The sequence below is a fragment of the Camponotus vicinus genome, unplaced genomic scaffold, assembly GCF_025532165.1.
Source record: "Camponotus vicinus isolate PSW18456_S1 unplaced genomic scaffold, iyCamVici1.0 SCAF_12, whole genome shotgun sequence".
In the NCBI taxonomy this organism is placed as follows: domain Eukaryota; kingdom Metazoa; phylum Arthropoda; class Insecta; order Hymenoptera; family Formicidae; genus Camponotus; species Camponotus vicinus.
The window spans coordinates 8,668,429-8,694,562 of NW_028141948.1; the positions used below are offsets into that span (position 1 = coordinate 8,668,429).

Consider the following 26,134-nt stretch of genomic DNA (forward strand, 5'->3'; position numbering starts at 1 on the left):
CAAGATCAACTTAATTTTTTTAAATGGAACCCCCTATTTTTTATTACATATTCTTGTAGCTCATCTCGAGAACTTTCTAAAACACTATAATTAAGTTAGTTTTCATTAAGTACTTTCCGAGTTATGAGGCTTGAAATCATTTCTTAATTTTACATAAACCGTAAAATATCTTGTAAAATATTCATTTTTCGATTATCTTATCTTAATACTTTTACGTACAAAATAATGAGAGGAATCAATTGGTGTAAAGAAAACATATAGTTGTTTCAAAGAAAAAATATGTAATTTGCAATTAACAATTACATATTTTTTTAAAAATAACTATGTGTTTTCTTTACACCAATTGATTCCTCTCATTATTTTGTACGTAAAAGTATTAAGGTAAGATAATCGAAAAATGAATATTTTACAAGATATTTTACGGTTTATGTAAAATTAAGAAATGATTTCAAGCCTCATAACTCGGAAAGTACTTAATGAAAACTAACTTAATTATAGTGTTTTAGAAAGCTCTCGAGATGAGCTACAAGAATATGTAATAAAAAATAGGGAGTTCCATTTTAAAAAATTAAGTTGATATTGAAATCTCCTTAATGCCTTCATCTATAAAAATATCGTTTGTACCATACGATGTCCCCCTCTGTGTCAAACATCTTTTGGTATAAAAATTTTTTCATAGCTCTTCAACTTTAGCTAATATTCACATCGGTCACTTTATATGAATCACCCTGTATATATGAAATAAATAATTAAATATTATTTCGTAAGGATTACGCAACTCCCTTTAAATTTACATAAATTATTTTATTCTATAAAGTAATCTCTAGACAAAATATTTCTAAAAAAAGAATAGAGAAAAAAATTTTATCACAATGCGAGACGGATATATTTAGATTTAATGAAGGATAAGGAAGACATAATTAAATTATTAAAATCATTGAGAATATTCAACAATTCTCTGAACTTGTCACTTGTATACAAAAATAAATTTTAATATATTGGGATAAGAAAAAAAAATAAATGACGTACATATGAATTTAAAATAAATAATTTGCATACATGTCGTCATATATAGAATTCATCTTACTACTGGCTAAAATATTCACACACACTCACATGTTCACATAAGAGATTTTTTTCATAGATATATTATTTGTTATAAATGAAAGAGATAAACTATTATTTAAACAATAAAATAAATAGTTTATCTCTTTCATCTATAACAAATAATATATCTATGAGAAAAATCCCTTTATTAATCATAAAAATGTTGCATAATTATAACTACATATTATACTATACATTTCTTAAATTTATCGCCCAAGTTATATCAAATTAAAAAGTAGAATTTATCATGAAAGTGTTATTTATCTCTATAAACATAAGTGTAAATTGCGAACATTATTATTTGCAAAAATTGACAATCGATAAAAGAATTGCCTCATCAATTATCGAGACTGACCGATATTTTATCGTCGTTCAATCGAGTTATAAAGGCGATATAAAAATTGGACCAGGGTTTATTCGAGCGGCATTCGTCATTGGTAATTACGTCTCCAGATAAGCGGCAATTAAGAACGATAGATATCGCGTACGTGCGCGTATTCCCTCGATTACGCAGCCTTGGTGCATAAACGATCAACCGGAAGTGCGCGTACTTCTTGGCGGTAGATCAACAAGCAACAAGATTATCATCAATTTCGTATTGGTCGAGCGTTTATTGCATATAAGTCTCACCTTTTTGTCGTTGTCTCTTCGTTAAATTGCCCTTTCTCTCTCTCGCATAAATCCTTTCTCGAGAATTTATCTCATGTTCAAAGCGATGCGAGACTTGGATCAATGTAGTCGTATTGTTTTTTTTCCCGAATGTCAAATTTATTATGTATACGATTTTGAAATCGCACGTACTAATCAATTTTTTGCGAAGAAATAAAAAAAGATTTGAAAGATAATAAAAAATTTGAAAGGTTAAAAAGAGATAATATATAAAAAAAAATTTTTGTAACAAAGGCCACTTGACATTTTGATCGAAAAATAAAATCCTGTTCGAAAAAACGTAAGAACTGATTTAGTAGATGCGCTTTATTTATAGCATTACTTATATTTCTTAAAAAAAAGATGATTTAATCAAAATTTATTTAATAAGGGATTGAAAAAATTTTGTTATTTATTTCGCAAACGCAAGAGTTAATTCCATAGATACACTTTATTTATAGCTTTATTTATCGTATTTCTTTAAAAAAAAAAAAAATGATTTAGTCGAGAAAATTTTATTTAATGAAGAATTGAATATTTAATTAAGAATAAAAATAGTTAATAAAGATTTTATAAAGATCAGTTACTTAATCTTAAGATTTAAAAAGATACCGCACTTTCTCGACAAATTTCTTCGTCAAATTTCGCTAAACGAAAACCAGCCTCGAATTTGCAGAGACATTTTCGCTATTTGGGAAAGTTGTGATTTCCGAAAGCGCAACTTTCGTGACCTTCTCTTTCTCTCTCTCACGTTCCTATCGTATTGTGCGCAAAATGACACGATCTTCCGGTTCGCTCCGTGTACGAGCACCCTGAAACCGGTCGATCGCAGCCGAAATACGATCGTAAAAACACGATCGCGACAACAAACGAAAAGTTATTCGATAAAAAAAATTCCGGTTTGTCTGACATGATATGACCGATCGTCACTGCGGGCGCGAGGTTAAAAAGGAGAAGGAATTATCTAGTGCAACGACCGGACACATAGGCGTATAAGCGACACGGAGCCCCTGACTTTCTCTCCCGTCATCCTTTCGTAGCCTCTCGATCATCATCGACCGCGCCATTATTACGGTACGGCTTCGCACTCGCTGACGCGCCTATTCGACGATTAATTAATTCGTAATTGTCCCCCGAGATAAGCCGGTATGCGGAATGTTGCCGTTTGACGACATATGTTGCATGGATATAGCGGTCGTACATTATGACACGTATTAGTGGCACTAACCGAGACCGATCGATCATATTTAGCGCTATGCATAAGGAATCAGATGATACAAAACACACACACGTAGCTGATTGAATATTTGTATTGATTGGTAGAAATATAATATGCATTGGTAGTGGAAAATACGATAATAAGAAGAGAGTTAAGAAAGTGTTTAGACATTTTCAAATAGTTTTCTATGTAGTTTTAATATATCTTTTTTCTTAAATTGTATTTGCTTTATAAGAGCATGCATTTTAGAATTAAAGAATCTATTTTTAAGAATTTATTTATTTAAGATTTTTTCACATATGTAATAATCTGATATTACTAAAATAATATTCTTAAATATTTCTGTATACATATAATACGCAGTTATTTAATGATCGTTTTCTTAAAATAGCAAGAACGTTGGCGTTGAAATGACAATTTGACTTAGAATTTATGAATCAAGATTTTATTGATTAAAAATTAAAGAACTTATTGATTGTTTTCATATATATAATAATCCTGATGACTAGAGTAACATTCTTGAAAGTTTCTGTATATGTAATATGCAGATATTTAACGAGCTTTTTTTTTAAATAGCAGAAACGTGGCATCAGAATGGTAATTTAACACCAAAAATATGAGCGTGGACTATAAATAGCTTTAACTCTTTATCGCGGAAGATTTAAAACATCGTGGTGGTCTTTAATCAGCGTGAAGCTGATACGTGAAAGGTATAAAAAACAAAATATGGAATTTCCTGATGAGTTGATCAGTTAATATATATCAGTTACATAATGTATGTGATAAGATCGGCTGTGGTATATCAGCTTTTTAATAACATATATAGAACTTAATTGCATTAATTTTCCAAAAATTATCTCTCTCCTATTATTATTATCAGCAAGCGCATGAAATTCTTATCAGATTATGCCGATTAACATTGCAGTATGTTGTAATAAACGAATCAATCTGATAAGGCATACATGTGAAAGATTAATCTTATAATAATATGAAACACACTGATTTCTTTCATAGATGTAATTATATTTAAAAAAAAAAATAAAGATTGATTTTTTTAGATTTAAATTGCATCAGAAACTTAAGCAATAATTGACTTATAACGAAGGTTGCCCCTATTACTTTCATTTACAATCAAAATATAGTTATTATATATATCATATACGCATTTATTTAATATTGTAGTTTGTTTAAATTCAGAGATGCATTTGAATATATTTTAAATACGATATTATAATATTTTAAATATATTTTAAATACGATTTAAATTTTAAATATATTTCTGATCGAAGAATTTATCATGATCGAAAGAGTATTCAGATTTAATTAAAAATTTAATAAAGACAAAAATTTTAGCTTCGATTGACTTCTTATTTTTAGATATTTAAATTAATATATATTTAAAACATTGTTTAATATACCAGAATATGCTGTTCTTGTGCGAGACAACATATACAGTGACTCGTATTAATATTCGGACACTATGATGTGCGAGATATTATTGCTGTTATATTTATTTACAATAATGTTAACGAGGTAATTGTGGTATCATGTATTAAAGTGAACATCGTAGTTGGAAAAAACATAAATTTTATTTATTTAATATACATATATTTGTAAATAACAAAGTATAAGTGAAATAATATACAAATTTCATGTCGCAAAAATATTCGGACACTAAACAAATTACATTAATTTCGTATGAAATATGCTTACTTAAAAAATATTATAGTGAATATTAATACTTTGTTGGAAAACTAAAGGATTGGAAATAATGTAATCGACCAAACTAGCCAGAATTTTTGTTTATTAATTACGACGTTTCGACCATATGGTTGTGGTCCTTTTCAAGTATATACTGGAATATGAAATTACAAATTAGATTTTCAACGGTTTGAATAAACAGAATACCCACGAATTAAATGTGAACAATATGAGTACATACAGATCAAGTGATGGATATAACTCATAGTATTGTAAACTGCACAAGTCACATTTGCAAGATCATTACATCTTATTAAATTTAAAATCAAGAGATGAAAACGATGTGTCAGTGTGAGACTTCGTCAACGAACTAAATGTGTTAAATCAAAAATAATAACGAACTACACGACCTTTATTATTTTGTCGTAGATGTTATTTAAACTATCCGTGTCTTTCTGTAGGTTGATTAAATTGTTGAATTTCTTTATAAAAAACATTTCAGCAATTTCTCTCTTTCGTACATATTTTTCATTGTGTAAAATATTAGGTTTCGACCAGTCAAATTCATGTCCAGATTCCAATCTATGTTTACTTATGACGGAATGATTTGTTTCATGTAATTTTATATTACTAAAATGCTCTTTCACACGAGTACGTAGATGTCTTTTTGTTTGCCCAATATACGACACATTACAATTTTTGCAATTTAATTTATATACAACATTTGTTTTATCGTTGTTATGTAAAATATCCTTACCGTGTTTTATTAAAGTATTTAGTTTCTTAGTTATTTTGTAGACGACATTAAAGCCACAACCTCGTAGTAGACGGCACAAGTCATGACTCACGTTTTCCACATATGGTAATGAAATAAAAGATGTCCTGTCAAAACGTGTAATATTTGCGTCAAGTGTATTGTTGTGGTCACGATTATTTAAAAAATTGATTCTTTTTTGAAACTGGTTTTGTATGGTTTTTATATATAATATTATCAAAACAATGACCCGAAACATAAATCAAGAATAGTACAAGAGTATTTACTATATATAATTGTCCTAAAGTGCTGCACCCACCACCTCAATCGCCGGATTTAAATCCCATTGAAAATTTATGGGATCAATTAGATCATAATATTCGAAAAATGCCCATAAAAACAATACCAGAATTAAAACAATATTTAATAGAAGAGTGGAACTGTATTACGCAGAAATATAAAAAAAAAAATTATTTCTAATATGCCAAAGCGATTACACGAAGTTATTAAACAAAATAGTTTTCCAACAAAGTATTAATATTCACTATAATATTTTTTAAGTAAGCATATTTCATACGAAATTAATGTAATTTGTTTAGTGTCCGAATATTTTTGCGACATGAAATTTGTATATTATTTCACTTATACTTTGTTATTTACAAACTTATGTATATTAAATAAATAAAATTTATATTTTTTTCAACTACGATGTTCACTTTAATACATGATACCACAATTACCTCGTTAACATTATTGTAAGTAAATATAACAGCAATAATATCTCGTGCATCATAGTGTCCGAATATTAATGCGAGTCACTGTATTAAAAAAGAAAAAAGAAAAACATTTACTTCGGAATTAACTTCGGAAGGTTAACGGTCTTATCGCGTCGAGGTCGCAATTCGAGAAATAAAAAAATATATAAGAAATATTTTCTTCGTTCTGTGCTACTGGGCCTTCATTGAATTCGCGCTATGGTTTCCAGTTTTACCTCGAACTTGTTCTCGTCGGCCTTCGCGTCACCTTCTAGAATAATATGCACGACGTTTTATACTCCGTGCATTTTTAGCTTACATAGAACTGAAAAGAAGCATAATTTGAGAAGGAAAAAACCAGACGACAAAACACAAAGCGACGCAGACGACAATTATTCTTCTTTAACATAAGGTGCTTATTTATTGAAAGAAATATTTGAATTTTTCATGAGACATTTGTACATAACAAAAACTATAGACACACAGCAAAAAATTTTGTGTTAAATTTAACATATTTTACATATCCCAATTTATTTTCCACGCTGATTTTAATGTTAATTTAACAGTAAGCAAATATGTAAATAAATAACACAAGTAATATGTGAAAAATTAACACAAACATGTAACTCTTGAACGTTATCTCTGGAAGTAAGTTAAATTAACATATTTAGAATGTTAAATTTAATTAAAATAAATTGTTATTCTTACATTTTTTAGAAGTGATTGTTTAAAGAAGTTGTTTTTTTATTTCTTTATGATAAATAACATAAGAAACATGTCGATTTAACAGATAGAAACTGTTATAGAGAGAAAAATAACACAACTCATCATTCATTTTAACATATAAATAAATTATTAAAAATTCATGCATTTACATATTAGTTGTGTTGTTTTATTCATGGAAACGAATGAATATTAACGCAGAAAAGTTAAAACAACGCAACGACAACATGTTACACTAACATATGTTAAAAATTTAACAAAACTTTCTACACCTGGAAATTTTAACAGAAATAGAAAATGTTTTTTACCGTGTTGCAAATTTTATTTTCAAGAATTTTTTGTGTTTATCAAATTGACTAAAAAACTTATTTATTATTGCTGTCTACATTTATTTTTAAAAATTACATGTTTATATAAATAATGACTTAGAAAAAGAGTTGAAATAAATTTATAGAAAATAAAAAAAAAGTTTTTTTGATAAGTTTTTTGTATTCTTGAATTTTTAAAAAGTTTTACAATTTACGTAGTAAATTAATCAAGTCATAATTTAAACGCAAGTAACAAAGCCTCGCATGACTTTTAAAGTTACATATACGTATTTTCGATTATGATAAATAAAAAAAGGAAATATATCTACGATCGTAAAATTCTTGGAAGTGAAAGTTCAAATAAGCGAGCGAAATATTAATATTAAAATCATTAATCTTGCAATTTTATAAGATCAATGTCACACAAAAAATTTAACGCTGAAAAAGATTATTAGCATATCGTTTTATCTGTATAATTTCTGCGAGGACATTTTTGTTTTATCTCTTTACATACCTAGCGGTAGCCGAAGCGCGATTGTTTTCTTCATTCTTTGCAATTATGCGATTTACACTATGTGTTTGTATTCGATCGCGATATTAAAAAGTGACAGGTACGTTGCATCCCCAAGTTGCGCAATTTTACATGTCTGATAAGCCGCGAATTATACCAGGAGAGCGCGAAATCGACATTCTGTTTTTCACTCACAGTCTACAATTACATTCTAGAAACTTTAAGACGTCTTTCGCTTTTTATTAATTATCCACTTGTTCATCTCTATGAAGTTAACAGCCTATTAGTTAGCGAGTCTTACATAGGGATATCTTTTGCTCGCTTCTATTATTTGTCGTTGGCTAAAAATATTACAGTGTGATGTATGATTATTATATTGATCTAAACGAATTCGCACTGAAATTTCGAATTTAAATTTCGTTAATTAAATTTTGAATTTATAAATGGAATCGAAATTAATTTTTACTAAATTTATTTAATTTCAGTTGGATTTTCTTTTAATAATTTTTTAAATAATTTTTTCTTTAATAATTATCTTAATCTATGAAAAGAAAGTTCAATAAATATGATACACAGTAAAAAATTTTGTGTTAAATTTAACATATTTCACATGTCCCAATTTATCCACTCTAATTTTAATGTTAATTTAATAGAAGGCAAGTATGTAAATAAATAACACAAGTAATACGTGAAAAATTAACACAAAAGTAACACTCTTAAACATTATCTGGAAATAAAGTTTATGTTAAATTAACATATTTATAATGTTAAATTTAATTAAAAGAAAATGTTATTCTTACATTTTTATGATAAATAACAGAAGAGATATGTCGATTTAACATATGGAAACTGTTATAGAGAGAAAATAACACAACTTATCTGTTCATTTTAACATATAACATATTTCATCAAAAATTCATGCATTTACATATTAATTGTGTTGTTTTAACTCTTAGAAACGGTGAATATTAACTCAACGCAGAAATGTCAAAATAACGCAACGACAATATGTTACATTAACATAAGAGTATGTTAAAAATTTAACACAAAAATTTTGACACGAGAAAATTTTAACAGAAATACAAAATGTTTTTTACCGTGTAGCTATGCGTGAAATCAGTGCATTATATGTATATTGTATATTAAATATATGTTTATATAAATACACTTCAAAAATTACATTTATAATACTTGTGAGATTGAAAATATTTGGGCTTGAAAATCTGAAGCAAGAATTTTTAAATGATGCATTTTACTGCGAAGATAATAATTTTATTTTATTTCTTTATTATTATTTTTTTATATTTCGTATAGCGGCATTTTTCATACATCTTTATCATATTTACTATCAGATTTAGAAAATAAAATAGCAAATAAACATGCACAATTTAGCATACTTCTTTGCAATTTTATGAATTTACATATTAATTTATGATACGATATATTAATTTATGATATGGTCTTACAGATAAGATATGATAAGATTTATATTAATATAAATCACAGCTATGTAACACTTATCAATTATAAAAATTTAATCCTTTTTGACAAGAGATGACTTACAAATTTTTAATTAATCATGAACATTAATATTATACATATAAACAATGATAAAAATAAATATGTATTTATGTTAAATAATTAATTTTTGATAATTCTGTTAATTCCTGATTGTCATCGCGTTGATAAGTGCGTAAGCACTTGAACTTCAATCTTTAATATGCCTTATCAATTTTGAATAACACCAATTCTTAAGTTGTATCGATAACGTCATGTAATAATATTTATTATTGTTATTTTACTATTGCTATTTTCATTTTTACAATTATGTAAAATATTCATATTATCTCATACAAACACGGAAATTGTCATTTTTAAATGATAAAAAATATCACAAGAATAATTGTGCGGTTTTCCTTGAATTGATGATAAAAAGAAACATTAATTTTCTACTAGCAATAAAATCGAAAACAATATTAATATACTGATATTAATACACAAAGTATCAATATGTTACAAAAGCGAAAAAATATCTAGAATACATTTCCTGTTTATAAGAGAATACAATTTAATAATTTTCTCATTATATTTGATAAGAAAGTAAAGTATAGCGATATATTATGCAATAATTCTGTTATATGACGTTTTATTTATATACACAATTGTAGAAATTATTAGAATATATTATCTCTTCCTATATAGATAAGAGTTTTAGCTTATATAAAGAAAAATTATGCAAGTTGCATAAATATAACACGTGCTTTTCAATTTAAAATTTTGTCCAGACACACAAGCAATTTGTAAACCGCAAGAGTCAGAAAGTGCTCGTAAAAAGCTTGCGATAAATGTCGTCGGCGATGAAAAAAAATATCAATGAAAAGAAAATGTGGCGCGCAGTCACGCTAAAGTTGTAAACTTTGAAGTTTCGCTGTGTACGTGTGTCGTTAAATTATTGTGTTTTTAAAACTTCCTTCCTCGGTCTTGGGCGAGCTTAAAGAGCGTTTCGTATTACATAATTAATAGAGAAGATTCCACTTGCATTTTAAACAGAGTGGTACACACTTGGGTACACATTAATAAATAATCCCAAGACTAGTATTAATTTTAAATAAAACGTAGTATATTAATTTTAGCAGATGTTTTTCTATTATTACTGAATTACCATAACAATTTTAATATATTTTTATATTTATCACTTTATTATTTTTACAATTTATTATTATTTTTATCAATTTTAATATATTTTTATATAATTTAAATAATTTTAATATATCTAATATAGTTTTGCACAGTTTCATATCGCGTGTTGTATAAAAATTGTACATCTATTATACAGTTATATTCTATTGAAAATATATTTCCTGTTTTTTTATCACAAAATGATTGATACGTCTTTTTTGAAGATGATAAATTGGAAGCATACATCGAATTATTTATCATTCTTATTGACTATAGCAATCAATCAAGATGCGAATAGGATTATATATTTCTCTCTTTGAGAAATATCTTTTTGTGCGCTTTTTCCCAAATGAATAAAATATTCAAAACATAGTATTAATTTTAGTGTTAATTTCAATAGACATTGACAATTTCCAAGTAACAAATATGAAAAATGTATTCCTAGATTGATATTTATAAACCAAAATTAAAAGTGTATGCATGATGCACAAATATATAAAATTGAGAAATTAATCATAGAAGTGTGATGACGTACGTTGAAAATTGTTAGCTCAAGAGCGTCAGAGTATCTCAGAAATGATTTACTTGGTTTAAAGGGGGGGCCCCGTTATTATATTGCACCGTTTACCCTACATCCATATAACGTTATTCATCTGGCTGCACGCGACATTCGGTCTCGACATGCGATGCCAACGTTGTTTTCTCGTGGAAAGTTTCGCGGCGTTCCGCGATGCGCGCATTTTCGCAAAATCCGAGCAAGATGCACGAGAGCACGATACGCATGACGGCAGTTAACGGAGGAAAAATATTAACGGTCGGTCGCAACGTTACCCCTTAATATATCGAGCATCCAACGTGTTAACGTTATAGGTTGACGGTGACGATCCTCGGTGGACGAGGGGTACCCCTCCCTCGTCTGTATTACTTCCTGTTCCGCGTCGTTCCAGACCGCCTGTTTTTCCGTTCGCAATAATTCGATCGCAATATTCGCGACTCGTCATGGTATACGAGTTTTCTCGCTGGTTTGTTTTAACAGAGATCTACAGGGTACTCTTTTGCGTTACGAGTGGGCAACTTACGTGAGGACTCTCTGAAATCATTTTTTTTTTTTGGAATTTAAAGGATTAAATTTAATTGAATAAAAATATTAAAATAAATTTGAAATTCAAAAGACTTAATATTTTTATTCAGCTAAATTTAAATTTTCTTAAATTCCAAATTTATCAATATTCCTATTCAGCCAAATTTAGATTTTTGAATGAGAGAATTAATGATTAATAAATTCTCAAAAAGTAATGTTACACGTTGCTTTCTAAATAAAATCTGCATAGAATTGAAAAAGAGAGATTTTCTTTGTTTTTTTTCTCGTTTTACTCCTTCATCTGTGAAGCCATTTTTTTTCCAAAACAATGTTGCAATCGAGAAGAACTTTGCGGCACGCCAATGGACGCTGCGCGGCGTTTCACCTGTAGCGAGGGATCGTTTTTATCGGATCTCCCCGTGGATCGTGCGCACTTTCTCCGGACACGCTCGGGAAAAAAATGTTGTTCCACTGAGAACGTACATAAGGCTTCCTATACGCAAATTAGCCGGGCATACACAGAAGCATCATTGTTATCCGCGGTTCATTTGCATTCGATTTCATGCCTCTTTTTTCCGGATAGTCGGTCTCGATTTGCGTGCATGCTTTCTCTCGACGTTCATTCGAGAGATATACGGCTTATCCTTTTTTTTTTATTTTATTTTAAGATATTGGGAATTGCGTTACGATCACTTAGCGCGCTAATAAACGCGCGAGAAGAGGTTTACGTATCGCTCACGTCTGAGTATTTACATACAAGGATGGAAACGAGAGAGAAACAAGGACGAACTCGAACGCGATTATCTTCTTCAACAAGCAGCGTGATTCGCTTGAAGATTCGCGTAGGTATCACGGTCGATTTGCGGAATCGCATGAGAAAATGACAGAGATGAATCGTACGTGTCCGAATCGTATTTTTTACGGAAAATAATAACTTTGTAGGTTTCTATGATACGATCTCATCTCTTCGATCAATCTGTCCAATTTGTCACGTTACTTTGCAAGACGCAGACTCGTCGTTTAAATCGAATGACGCGAGCTTTAGTCATCTGATTCTGATCACAGAATCTTTCCTGAACACATGGAATTCAATAAACACGCACGAGTTTAATTCCGTGTCACATTCCTCCATATTGTGCGAAGCGTTGATGTAATTCATTCTTTTTTTTTCTAAATAAAATGCTTATTGCATTAATAGCATTGTGTCATTTGTATGAATGTATTATTTCGTTGAATTATAAATATGATTATAGAGATATTAAAAATATTTCTTAGCTGGTTTTATTTACATAATTTTGTATATAATTTATGAATAATATTTCTCAGTCGATTTTATTTATATAAAACGCGACTAGAGTTTTTACATTTGCGATAAATTTTTAATTAGTTACAGTTTATATTTCTTCATTAATTGCGCAAGTACTGCTCTTAATCATCTTGCACGCTTGTTTTCTGTTTTTTTTTTTTTTTTTTCAAAATCGTTATCACAAGCTGTCAAGCTGTCGTTATCAAGTGTTCTGCATATAAATTAAAAGCAGTCGGTGACATTGAGAAATTACGCGCTATTTGCATAATGACTGACCTAAAGACGTCATATGAAATGACAAGGGATTTTTTGTCACTCCAGAAAATCGCTTCTTTATCGTGTTATAATTATCGATCTTGGCCGGCAGGGCAATTCGCGCGATGTGACGCATAATTAGACATAGTATCCAATTATTAATAGGATTATTTTTTAATTTCGCCGACAATAAATCAGTTTAGCTCTTATGATTACGAAGAGCTTATACGTACGAGATTGTCCGGAAAGATCTGACGGGAAGATGAAGTCTTCCGTGAACACGGTGAAAAAAAAGATTTATTTCAAAATCATGTTTATCCGCTCGGACTAGATTTTAATTTATCACTGCCGTGCTAATTAGAGTATAAATGCTGGATCGTTTACATTTACATCGATAAACGAGCGGCGTTATATGTTTTTTTTGTGCGCGAACTGTTTTTAGATTTGCGCGAAGAATCGCGGTTTTTTTTTCTTTTTTTATTCTTTTTTTTCTCCTTTTCGCAAGAGACTAACATTGCGCACCTATCTCACATCGCCGTCTCTCTCCCTTTTCTTTTTTTCTTGCCTGCACCTTTCTCCCTGGTATCCCCTTCCCTCTCTCTATCTCTCTCTTCCTATTTCGCCTGTCGGCTCGGCTCGCTTTCGAACTCTGCTAAGTAACTGTACTTGCGTTTCCTGTATCTCTAAATTGGTAACGCGATCCAAATCGGCGCGTAGCGGCGAATCGAACTGTATCGAAAGTCAGAATGTACCGTGGATAACGTGAAACGTGAAGCTCTACCTCATCGTGACAAAAATGTAATACGTAGCTGCACATAAGTATGCGCGTATATCGTACACACCTTAGGGGATCTACCCTAAAGTGATATATAGGATTATTGAAAGAGTAGGTTTGATCCCTCTGAGAACGATTAAACTTTGCTACAAACATTTATTTGACCGAAAATGGATTTCGGATCTAATTAATATAAATAATAACATGATACATAAGTATGCGCGTATATATCGTACACACCTTAGGTGATCTGTCCTAAAGTGATACATAGAATTATTGAATGAGCAGGTTTGATCGTTCTGACAACGATTAAACTTTGCTACGAACATATGTTTGACCGAAAATGGATTTTGGATCTAATTAATATAAATAATAACATGATATATAAATATGCGCGTATATCGTACACACCTTAAGTGATCTGGCCTAAAGTGATATACGGGGTGTTTCATAAGTGGTGGGCAAAATTTCAGGAATGGATTCCTCATGCTTAGAGAAGAAAAAAAAGTTAATCAACATAAGTCCGGAAATGATTAGTTTTTGAGTTATTAAGATTTTTGTAATACAAAATTTTGTCTCATTTCTCGTCTTAGAAGTCCTTTTACAGGCATCAACAATGTTTTTCAAGTTCGGCGGCCTATGTTTACGTTAGCGCGGTGTATTATTCTTATTCTTGTTTACAATTCCATACATTTCCTCTAATTGTCCAAAATCTTAATAACTCAAAAACTAATCATTTCCGGACCTATGTTGATTAACTTTTTTTTCTTCTCTAAGCATAAGGAATCTATTCCTGAAATTTTGCCCACCACTTATGAAACACCCTGTATAGGATCATTGAATGAGCAGGTTTAATCGCTCTGAGAACGATTAAACTTTGCCACGAACATATGTTTGACCGAAAATGGATTTTGGATCTAATTAATATAAATAATAACATGATACATAAATATGCGCGTATATATCGTACACACCTTAGGTGATCTGTCCTAAAGTGATACATAGGATTATTGAATGAGCAGGTTTGATCGCTCTGAGAACGATTAAACTTTGCCACGAACATATGTTTGACCGAAAAGAGATTTCGGATCTAATTAATAAATAATAACATGATACATAAGTATGCGCGTATATCGTACATACCTTAGGTGATCTGTCCTAAAGTGATATATAGGATCATTGAATGAACAGGTTTGATCGCTCGGAGAACGATTAAACGAACATATGTTTGACCGAAAATGGATTTTGGATCTAATTAATATAAATAATACATTAATAATGTGAATAATATAATGTATACCTCGTTTGACACTATTTTGGTTTTCAAGAATTCAAATTTTTTGCCTTAATTAATCACTTAAACGTTCACTCGAAGTATTTTATTGATTAATTTAAAAATCTAAGTATCTCTAGTGATCCAAGACAGAAATTATGACGTTGTTAATAACTCTTAGAGCGACCAAACTTGTTTTAAAACGGCAATACATATTCTTATTGACTGTTTCTTACGGCATTTTTGATATTATACTCTTTCAACTAATAATATCAAATTATCTATGAATAAGTTCTTGAGAAAACATTATAATTTAATTTTTTTTAATTAAGCTCGAATAATCCTGCTTTAAAATTTTACAAATTTTATTAAAAACACTAGCATCATGTAGGAATTTCTGAAGTTTAATCTTGATCTTCTCGCAGGTGAAGGCTGCGTCGAGAAGCCTGTATCGACCTTATGGCGGAACTATATGACCAGTAGCAGGCCCGACGTCTCCATGAGGTTGACGATAACTAACGGCGGCCTGACTGCGACCACAAAGGATCACGGCATCACCGAATATTGGGCCCACCGTGTGACCTATTGCACGGCCCCAGTTTCGCATCCGCGACTCTTTGTTTGGGTATACCGACACGAGGGTCGCAGGTTGAGGCCCGAATTGAGGTGCCATGCCGCTCTGTGCAGCAAGGAATCCACCGCCAGGAGACTCGCCTCTATTCTGAACTCCAGGCTGCAACAGGCGCTCTTAGAATTTCGCCGGGATAAGGTCTCCAGGCAAAATGCCAGGTAAGAATGACAGTGTGACAGTATCGTGTGCCGTTAGGAGCAAATTACATCAGCGAGGAAATTGTTTATTATTTCAATATTAAATTATTAAGACTGTTAATTATTTAAAAAGAGTTAGCGAATCAAGAATTAATGTCAATAGAATTATTAATAGAATAGAATTATTAATATTAATAGAAGTTGGTATTCTTTTGTCAGAAAGGATAGAGACAAGTGTAAATGGAAGGAATTACGAAGTTTATAAGATTGATATTTATTTGTGAAATTAACGGGTATCATCTAAAATTTACAAACAGCGAGAATTAGCAAGTGACGGAATTTGTGAGATATTTACTAGGAATTAGAACTGTATTAGAGGAAATTTAATAAGACATACATTGCGAAGTACATTCGCGCGTGTCTATTTGATGTGCTAAATAAAAAAAAATATATAAAATTTTTTTCTTTCTATTTCGATCGATTATCTAAAAATCATTCATATGTAACTTTTTATTCAATTTAATTATTCAATTTTTTTTGTTTTAATTATTTGAGAACTGGTTTAATGAACGTATTAATATAAAATTAATATAAAATATAATTTTATAATTTATAATAATTAATATATATATATATATCTTTCGCTTCTAATTAAAATTATAAACGGATCAATCGCGCGACATAATTTTCTAAATGCAGAATTCTCCCAGTTTCCGTTAGACTCATTTCCATGTCGGGCAATGGCGCGCATTCCTAGCATTTTTGTCATACCACATTCGTTATATCGTCGTTACGTCGACCATACAAATTAAGTTCCACCGCTTAATTGAAGAGAGAGGAGAAATTTTCTATCTCTGCTCTTCTCGGACTCTCTTCGAAAGAGGAAGAGAGACGCAGTTACGCATGTTTATGCATCCACCGTACAATTCCGGTCACGATTGTAGATCGATGTGCGCGATGTGATCGAGTCACGATCCAGGTCGAGAAGTGATCACCGGTCGATTTACATACATTCGGGTCAGTTTCCAAGTCATAGGTCAAACATTAGTACTCCTACTGGAATTGCATTGATATGATTGACTCGCTATCTCTTCCAACGTAATCAAGTCATTCAAAAATTCTTTTTTATCGAAGAAAATATAAGGAACAGATAAAGCATTTTAATAAGTAATGAACTGTATAATCATTTTATTCAATTCTATGATCTTAATAGCTTATAAGAGTTGGACATTTATGAGATTTCTCTTTAGATATGTAAGTCAGCAGAGACAAGATAACGTATAGCCAACAAAATTATCAGATTATCAAATTATCAGAATTATTACATATATGTAAATCAGCAAAGAGAAGATAAGGTATAGCTAACAAAATTATCATAAGAAAAAAAACATATAGAATAATAAAATCTGTTTCTATTAAAAAAATAATTGCTAAGAAGATTAATGCTGTTTATTAAATCCATAACTGAGAGAAATGTGATTATGGCGACACCTTCTACTGACGAGATCGATTATCATGATATGTTTGTGTGTATTACAGGTTGTCTCTGGCGAGCGCGTTGTACGACAATCCATCGTTGCCACGCAGGAAGCTTCTTTTAAGCACTGGCGGCCAGAATTATCGACCGCCCTTGGAAAGGTCGAAGAGTGCGCCAAAGCTGTCAGCGATCGAAGAGGATACGGTAGCCGAGGAAATAGAACAGCAGAGGTTGCTGGATGAATTGCGCTCTTTGGAAACCGTGGCCCGCAGTTGGGAGGATCAGGACAGCTGGAGGATAGCCAGGCTATTGGACGCTCTCAATCGCGAATCCTCTGACGAGAACGGTAGCATCTCCAGCGGATGCGAAACCGCCAGTACAGCGACAAGCGAAGAAAGAGCCACAGGCGTAGAAGAGCACCTCGCAGGAAGTTAGTATTGTTCGCAATATTTATTACGATACAGTATATCGGACTTTATCAAAATTGAGCGAAGCAAATGATAATTCTTGTCCCATGCGCCTTTTTTAAAAATTCTATATTGTAGAATATTATGCAAGAGCAATTACACAAATGTAATGGACTTGAAATTATGCGCATTTATGGCTTGTCTAATATTTAAGATAAACGAAAAACTGTAATTTATTGTAACTTTGCATGTTTAATTTTTCAATGCGACTGTAACATGAAGTTAAACTTACAATTAGAGAATACTTACTTAAGGGGATCCTAAAGTGACTTTTTTACCGATATAACATTATATTTCTTTTGTACCGAAATCTTTTTATTAATTGCACAGAATAGTAAATGCTTCTCCACGATTAAAGTACACACAGAAACAAACCGGGAACCTCCCGATTTTATGTTAAAAAACAAAAAAAATTGAAAAATTACAATTTTTTTATCGGCTTCTGTAACAATATTTGCTTTGTATGTACAAAATAAGATAGGTTCCCGCTAGATATTGCACGAAGGAATATAAATAAACTTTTAGAAATGAGTTTAGAAGCATAATGAAAAAGATTTCGGTTTAGAAACCGAAATCTTTTTCATTATGCTTCTAAACTCATTTCTAAAAGTTTATTTATATTCCTTCGTGCAATATCTAGCGGGAACCTATCTTATTTTGTACATACAAACTGCAAAACTTTCATATTAAGCAAATATTGTTACGACTTTTTTACGATTTTTCAATTTTTTTTGGTTTTTAACATAAAATCGGGGGTTCCCGGTTTGTTTCTGTGTGTACTTTAATCGTGGAGAAGCATTTACTATTCTGTGCAATTAATAAAAAGATTTCGATACAAAAAGAAATATAATGTTATATCGGTAAAAGAGTCACTTTAGGATCCCCTTAACGTTGAAGTTAAAATTATTGTGCATGTGACTAATTACTAATATCGCATTTATTTCGAGCACTTTGTTTAATTACCATTTTGAAACATTGACTCTATTTTTCTGCTCATTGTCAATATATTTTTATATTTTTATTTTTAAAAATTTATATTTTTATATTTTATATTTTTATATTTTTATTTTTAGAAATTTTTTAGAAGGGGCGTATGACGATAAGAATTTTGATATTTAATTACGAAAAGGGCAGTTGCTTGACGAGTTGTACCAGTCGATGCATGAAGTCATAATATCATTTCTCTTGGAAACTTGCTTACCTTTAAAACTTTTCCAGATCAAAATGATCAGCGAGGCTCAATCAAGAGGATTATTATTTCGGAAAATCGAGTTAGCAACGAACTAGTACCACGAAGAAATTCAGAGGGGTCGGCTCATTTTATGACATGCGCTGGCAGTCCTCGTTTCAATCCAGATTCCATGAAGAGGTTTCCTCTAAGAAGTGAGGAAGAAGAATCAATGGAAGAGGAGGAAGAGGAGGATACTGCTTCAAATATGTTTGATTTTGAAGATATCGAAGATCTTGACGATGTAGTGGATTATCGGCCGAGAGGTGAAGTGTTGAATAGGATCGAAGAACAACAAAATAGAGAAAGGCGAACGAACGAGAAATATCCTGATAGGACAAGCCATGAATTTCTGCAAAACGAAGAAACTTCGTTTCTAACTCTGGATTCTCTCGACGAGGAAGCCGATAGCGATGAGAGTGGTTACGTGGAGGCCCCACCAAAGTCTTTATTAGGTCAAGATGACAGAAAGGAAGAGGAAGAGAGCGATTCTTCGCGATTGGAGTCATTAAAGAATCAGTCAGAAACCGTAACTGCGCATAGAAATATAAAAACAGAAGAAAATGAGAATCAAAGGATGAAGCATGAAGATTCCAAAATAGACAAGCAGAAAGAAATAGAATCTAAAAAAGTGGAGAAGGATTCCTTATTGGTGGTCGACGATAATCAAAGAATCAAGGAGAGAGAAAGAGAGAGAGCGGATTTCAAGTATCCTATTTCAGAAACTATCAAGAAGTTAGCTAGCGCATCATTAAGATCCAAATCTCTTGAAATGACAAGCAACAACTGCTTAAAAGTTCTAAATAATTTCAAAACTTCCAAGTCATTTGATAGTGTGAAAAATGATGAAATTACCATGGAATCGCCAAGTCTTCATCAAAGGAAGCAATTGTTGGCACAACGTGGTGTTATGGTTTGAAAAATTCTTTTATCTTATATATATAAAAAAGATTGAATGGAAATTGATGAATGAACATTTGTTCAGCAACGAGTTTCTATGAACAATTAAAGATACTTATAACTATATTCCACAAAAATATCGAGAGTTTACAAAAGGGAATATAAATTAATTTTCGATCCAAAAAGTGCCTGATCAACACTCGACTTATCAAATTTTATCAAATTTTATCAAGTTTTATTTAGTTTATTGGATGAAAATGGGTTTTAATTATGAATATTCATCCTGGAGTCATTTTCCTTATTCGTAGTACTTATAGTACATAAATATAGATATTAATTCGGTGATGGATACACAGATCTTGTTGCTAAGAAATTCTACTTAAATAATATCAAAGCAAATTGTCAAAATATGTCAAATGTGCTTTACATAGCTTCAAAAAAATTAGTTTAAATGCTTGATTGCGAATTAAAAAGCCATCATCGAGTTAAAAAATCTTCAGTACCGGAAATGTAGATCCTGAGCCGAATATTTTAAGGTATGGTTTCTATGGTAAATTTTTTAAATTTTTCAAAAGGGTTGTAATTTCACAAAAAATGTCAAAGGCAAAATTTTTAATAGATGAGGACCGAAAGGAATGCTAATCAAATTTAGCTAATCATATTTAAAAGGAGCCAAATTGGATTGTAGTAAAGAAATCATTAAAAATATTGAGTTTTTTAATAAATTGTTTATAATAATTATAATATTATTTTATTATTTAATAACGAAGTACTGAGAATGTTTTATCTTTTCTTTGTTTTATCTATTCTTTTTTATTATTGTATCGCGCAAAGGGGATTATTTATTTCCGGTTCTGACATTATTACACCAGTTGACAAGGAAAATATACCCATATTATATACAAGATGGATATGAAAATATTGAGACTATTGAATCTTTAATAATCATGCCTGTTGCATGTAGTTGTAGTTCTGTGGTTAAAAAATAAAATATTCTATTTGATAGAGAACAGGTTGTAGTGGAAGCAATTGGTAATATTAGAACAAAATCAGTTCGTGTATAAAATTGCAAAAGTAGTTACTTCGTTAAAATGTAATGAGCTCAATAATTTGATAATATGATTTTTCGCGTTGTTCTATTATGCTTCCACGAACAATTGAAAAAGCCTGTATTAGAAAATTAGTCGTAAAAAAATGCCCATTGAATCGTTCGATTCGTTACCGATAATGCATCGCATCTTGTTGATTATATAATGTTAATGTTGGTCGTGCATGTATAATGTTTTTGACGAATAATCAGCAGTAAATCGACAAAGCTAAGCTTTAATGTTGTGGACTAGAAAATATCGTAAATGAAAGCAGTACAGTTAAAATGAAGATAAGTGACTGTGCTTGTAAATATAATTTTTTACAAGGTGGAAAGAAATTAATGTTTTTTTGTTCGTAATAATAAGGATGAAAATAGTATCCGTAAGAGATAATTTCATTTTTATTGCGGCCTATGATTTGTTTTAATATTGATTCGTCTGTCATTTTCAAAAAAATGCTATTAAGTTTATTTAAATAATGTATTGGATATTAAGTTTATTTAAATAATACATTGGATATCCATTATTTATGCAAAGTGATATGAGAGCTCGCAGTGATTTGTTAGATCACAAATATATTTTTAACGATTGATTACTACATAATTAAATTAAACATTTCACAAATTGATTTTCGATAATATCAAATATTACATTAGTGACGTTTATTCACGTATAATGTAACATGTGTTATCGATAAAGCTCTAAATCGAGTATTTGGAATCGAATGTCCGGAGGATTTTGCCATTACGCGAAATCCGAGATTGTGCCAGATACGGCCAAAGTCTCTATTGTGACAACAATCCTTGTAAAGAAAAAGAGAGAGAGAAAGATAGAAAGAGATAGTATTATAAAATAAAATAAAGGAATCAGAAACTACCTGGTTTTAAAACCTTTTCGCTCCTTTTTGAAGTCACCTCTCGCGCTGGCATAATGACATTTAACAATATTGTGATTGACACAAATCGAATGATAATTACGGATAGCGTGCCAAAAAAAGAAAAAAGTCAGTCTTTAATAAAGCCTCCTTAAAGTGAAATCTCCATGAATTTAAATCGAAACGATCGTATAGGAGCATATGAACTTGATCAATTTTTCTTGGCATGTATTTATGATATTATTTTGCAAATCAAAAAAATGTTTGCATGATATATGAATATTATATTCATTATTTTTTGTGTTCAAAGAGACTCTAAAAATCTCAAGAAAAATTCTTATATATTGTTGTGACTCGCAAGTGATTATAGAAATAGTATAAACATTTATAAATAGTATAACATTTACTATAAAAAAATAATAAAAATTAGTAAATGATTTATTTATAAATGAATTTTTCTCTCTTAGAGAATATATGTAATTAAATAAATAAATATGACTAGCGTTGATATTTGAAAATTGAATGGTAAAATATATTAAACTTCATAAAATTTTGGCTAAAAAAAGAAGCAGACTTATGAATCCACCAAAGATTTCTTAATTGAAAAGAAATAAGTAATATTTAGCAAAAATATGAAAATAAAATTTTCTTTTGTCATGTAACTCGTACATTTCTTCTAATGTGAGTCGATTGCGGAAGATGGCGATAGTTATATTACAATATGTATATAAAAATATTTACTAAAAAACAATCAAGAAAGATAAAAACCAAATTAGAATGGTGGAGAGAAGTTTCTAAATTGTACGAATTAATTAATGTATGAAGTAATATAAATATTAAAGATTTGATATTGATAGTCACATATTCAAATATCAAATTCATATTTCTTCTATTATAATAATTTAATAAGATTTGCACACACACAATAGTATGACACTATAAAATACTATAAGATTTAATTTATGAAATAATATAAAATTGAAAAATATGTGCATAGTATGAGTTATAAAAGTATAAAGAGAAATCTATACTAATTTAAATCTATATTAATTTTAATTCTCGACTCTTGCGCACGCAATTATAAACATTCAATTACATATATATTGCTATATATATACTTTCATAAAATAATATAAACTAATTAATTGGAGCAAAATATAAAAGTATTGCTAGAGAAATACGAGTCTGATACAATTTGAAAGAAATCTTCAAAAAGAGCGATATCTGTGTCATAAAAAAAATAAATAAATAAATAAATAAAGTTTCGATGCAACCAGCAATCTCAGCGCTGGTAAAAAATCGCACGACAATTCAGACGAAATGCGAAATGGTGGAATGCAATCATCCGCGTTTCTCGGGCCTTGCGCGGAGTCAAGATCAAGATCAAGGTGCCGTGCCACTGGATGGGCCTGCTCGCCGGACCCGCAACCAGACTCCAACATGAACGCGATAATGCCATGCGCTACCATCACACGCAACGCGTCGGTGTGACCTACTGAGAGCGTCGAGATACGGGACGACGCACACGTGCGTACAATACCCAACATATACACACACACATACACATATACAACACACATATATGTATCGTGCTCCGAGAGAGGAGCGGGGACTCTCGGAGGGAACCGCGGCTTCCTCTTCCCCTTGGGCTCTTTGCGCACTGGCCGGACCACTTCATCAAGATGAGGCGTATAAAAACGTACCTTCGCAAAGATTGCTTGCGCGCTTAATAAAGTTACACAAGGACGGACGGTACGCGTGAACCTGAGAGAATCCTACAGATGAAAAATACCTGGAAAATATGTATCTTGGAGGAGAAACTTTTAGAAAATTCTTCAAAGTTCAAGTAAATGATGAAGTGACTTGCAGTTTGATAATGATATTTATATTACAGTGGCTGTAAAGAGTACTTCAAAATGATTTAAATTATTTAAATGAATATAAAGAGAAAATTCACATTCTTCAATATTTTTTTTTTTATCGTTTATGTACACATTAAATTAGAAGTCATTTTAATTTTATTCTATTTTATCTAGAAAAAAGCAGCAAAACTAATTTAATTTAATAATCTGCATTCAATTCTAAATTAAAAAAAGATTTAGATAATTTATTCAAATATACATACATGAAAAATTTCTTTACTTTTGCGACAAATTTTAAAGAATATGAGATTGTTTACTTTTACATCATATTAAATAAAACAGTGAAGCCAAAAATTGACAATTGTTAGATATTTTATTACGCAAAATCATGTTTTTTTATTTTTTAAGACTAGAAATGTAAAGTATTTCTAGAGCCATTATACAATTATAGCATTTAATGCATTTTTCCTCTTGACGTCTCATCAAAAAATTAACTCATTAATGACCAACATACAGTTTTTTAAAGGAAAAAAGAAATAATTATTTAAAAAATATTTTTATAAAAAGAATTTTTAAGAAGTAAATGCAGAAACCATACTTTTTCTCTCATGTTAAACAATAATAAATAAATTTCATATATATAAACAATTTACATATATATAATAATCGTCCTAAATATATATCCAACGTGACTTTTCAAATACAAGAGAACAGCAGTGCTTATTAATATTTAATAATTTTTTGATATACAAATCTCTTTGAGAAAATAAAAACAATCGTGATTTAAACATTACATTTATATATATATATATATATATATATATATATATATATATATATATATATATATTTTAATTAGGACCTTAATGGGGGTTAATAAAAAGTCGATTGCCAGAATTCTCGACCCAACGTGACATTTAAAAGTGACACACTAGCTAAACGAGGTACATATATCTCGGCTCCCTTATCTTTTTCGAGTACACCAGGTGGTACGAATTTGGGGCCATCCCGCACGGGAGTCCGACGCGCTACCTGTGGTAGGAGATGCACGTGGACCTCCATAGAGCGCGGAGCGCACCTCGCGGGGCCCCACCGTCCGTACATGTGCCGCGAGTCGTGAGTAGTGTTAACGGCCTTGCTTTATGTGGGTCATGAAACAAGGTCCCACCAGTACGGGGGAACCCGAGAGAACACAGATACTACTTAACCCATACCGGTAAAGACTTTCCGATACACACACACACACACACATACGTGTATACATATGCTTACACAGAACAACGAATCTCCGGCAACAACTTACGCTGACATCGAACAGTGCTTTCTATCGAGCTGTCGATGATATGGTGCACCTTTTCTCCATAGCTCGCTCGAGCATCGAATCGGTGATCGATCGTATCTGTAGATTATAGAAAGAAAGACAGAGAGAGAGAGAGAGGGAGATTTACAAGTAGCTCTCGATATATGCGGAAATTCTCTGCGGAATTCCGTCGTAACGTAACACTACACTTGCGGACGATGTTGGACAAACAGGATCTTAGAAGTTATATAATGCGATTTTACATTCCGCTTTTATTTCAATACGCTAATATCGTATATAAATATTATCGTTTTTTTAGAATTATGCTTGGATAAGATAGAGGAGAAGAAAAGAATTTGCTATATTTTGTATCAAAATGTTACTTGAAAAGTTAAGATTTACAAACTTATTTTATTTTTAGCATTCTTGCATTTTTACAATTTTTATATATTATATACATTTCATATATATTATTTTATATTATATTATATTAACAATTTTTTTATATCATATACATTTTTATATCATAATAAAAATGTTATCTTTTATATTTTATATTTTATTCTGATATAATTAATAATGTATATACATATAAATTAATATTAAATATCTTTAAAAAATTAAATTAAAAAGTAAATTAATATCTTTATTTGGTTATTATAATGAAGCAAATTCACAATAATATACTATTGGTAACAATTGACGACAAATAGAAGCACATCTTTAAAAGATATCCGTGCCAATGTATTATTTATATAGCCGTACATTTTCAATAAATAATTAATAATACATAGCGCGTATACTGATACAATTTAGATTTTTAAAGAAAGCATTTTTTACATAATATTAAGGTTTATCGCACTTTTCAAGGTGCCATATTACTGGCTTGAATACTGATCTGATAAAAGAGTCTTTTGAAAAAAAGGCCTTTATATCTTGTTTACCATAGGCGATACAATTTTAAAAAGAATTGGAAATTAATACAATATTTTAATCTATTCAGGCAATCTCGTTCGTACCTTATATATACCACTGTCTTTAAAAACATGAATCTTTGTTCTCTTTGTAAAAACAA

At 30.5% G+C, this 26,134-nt stretch overlaps 1 protein-coding gene across 5 annotated transcripts in view; it reads left to right on the top strand.

The window, feature by feature from the left end:
- Positions 1 to 26,134, top strand: part of LOC145962711 (uncharacterized) — an 83,408-nt gene that overhangs the window by 42,514 nt on the left and 14,760 nt on the right. For 4 of the 5 annotated variants that reach the window (XM_083083976.1, XM_083083978.1, XM_083083975.1 and 1 more), the window contains exons 3-5: positions 15,521 to 15,884; positions 17,403 to 17,770; positions 19,026 to 19,948. In XM_083083976.1, coding sequence (XP_082940102.1) covers positions 15,521 to 15,884; positions 17,403 to 17,770; positions 19,026 to 19,948 — 1,655 coding nt within the window. Of the gene's footprint in view, positions 1 to 15,520; positions 15,885 to 17,402; positions 17,771 to 19,025; positions 21,900 to 26,134 lie in introns of those variants that run through there. The other variant, XM_083083979.1, reaches the window with a different exon arrangement.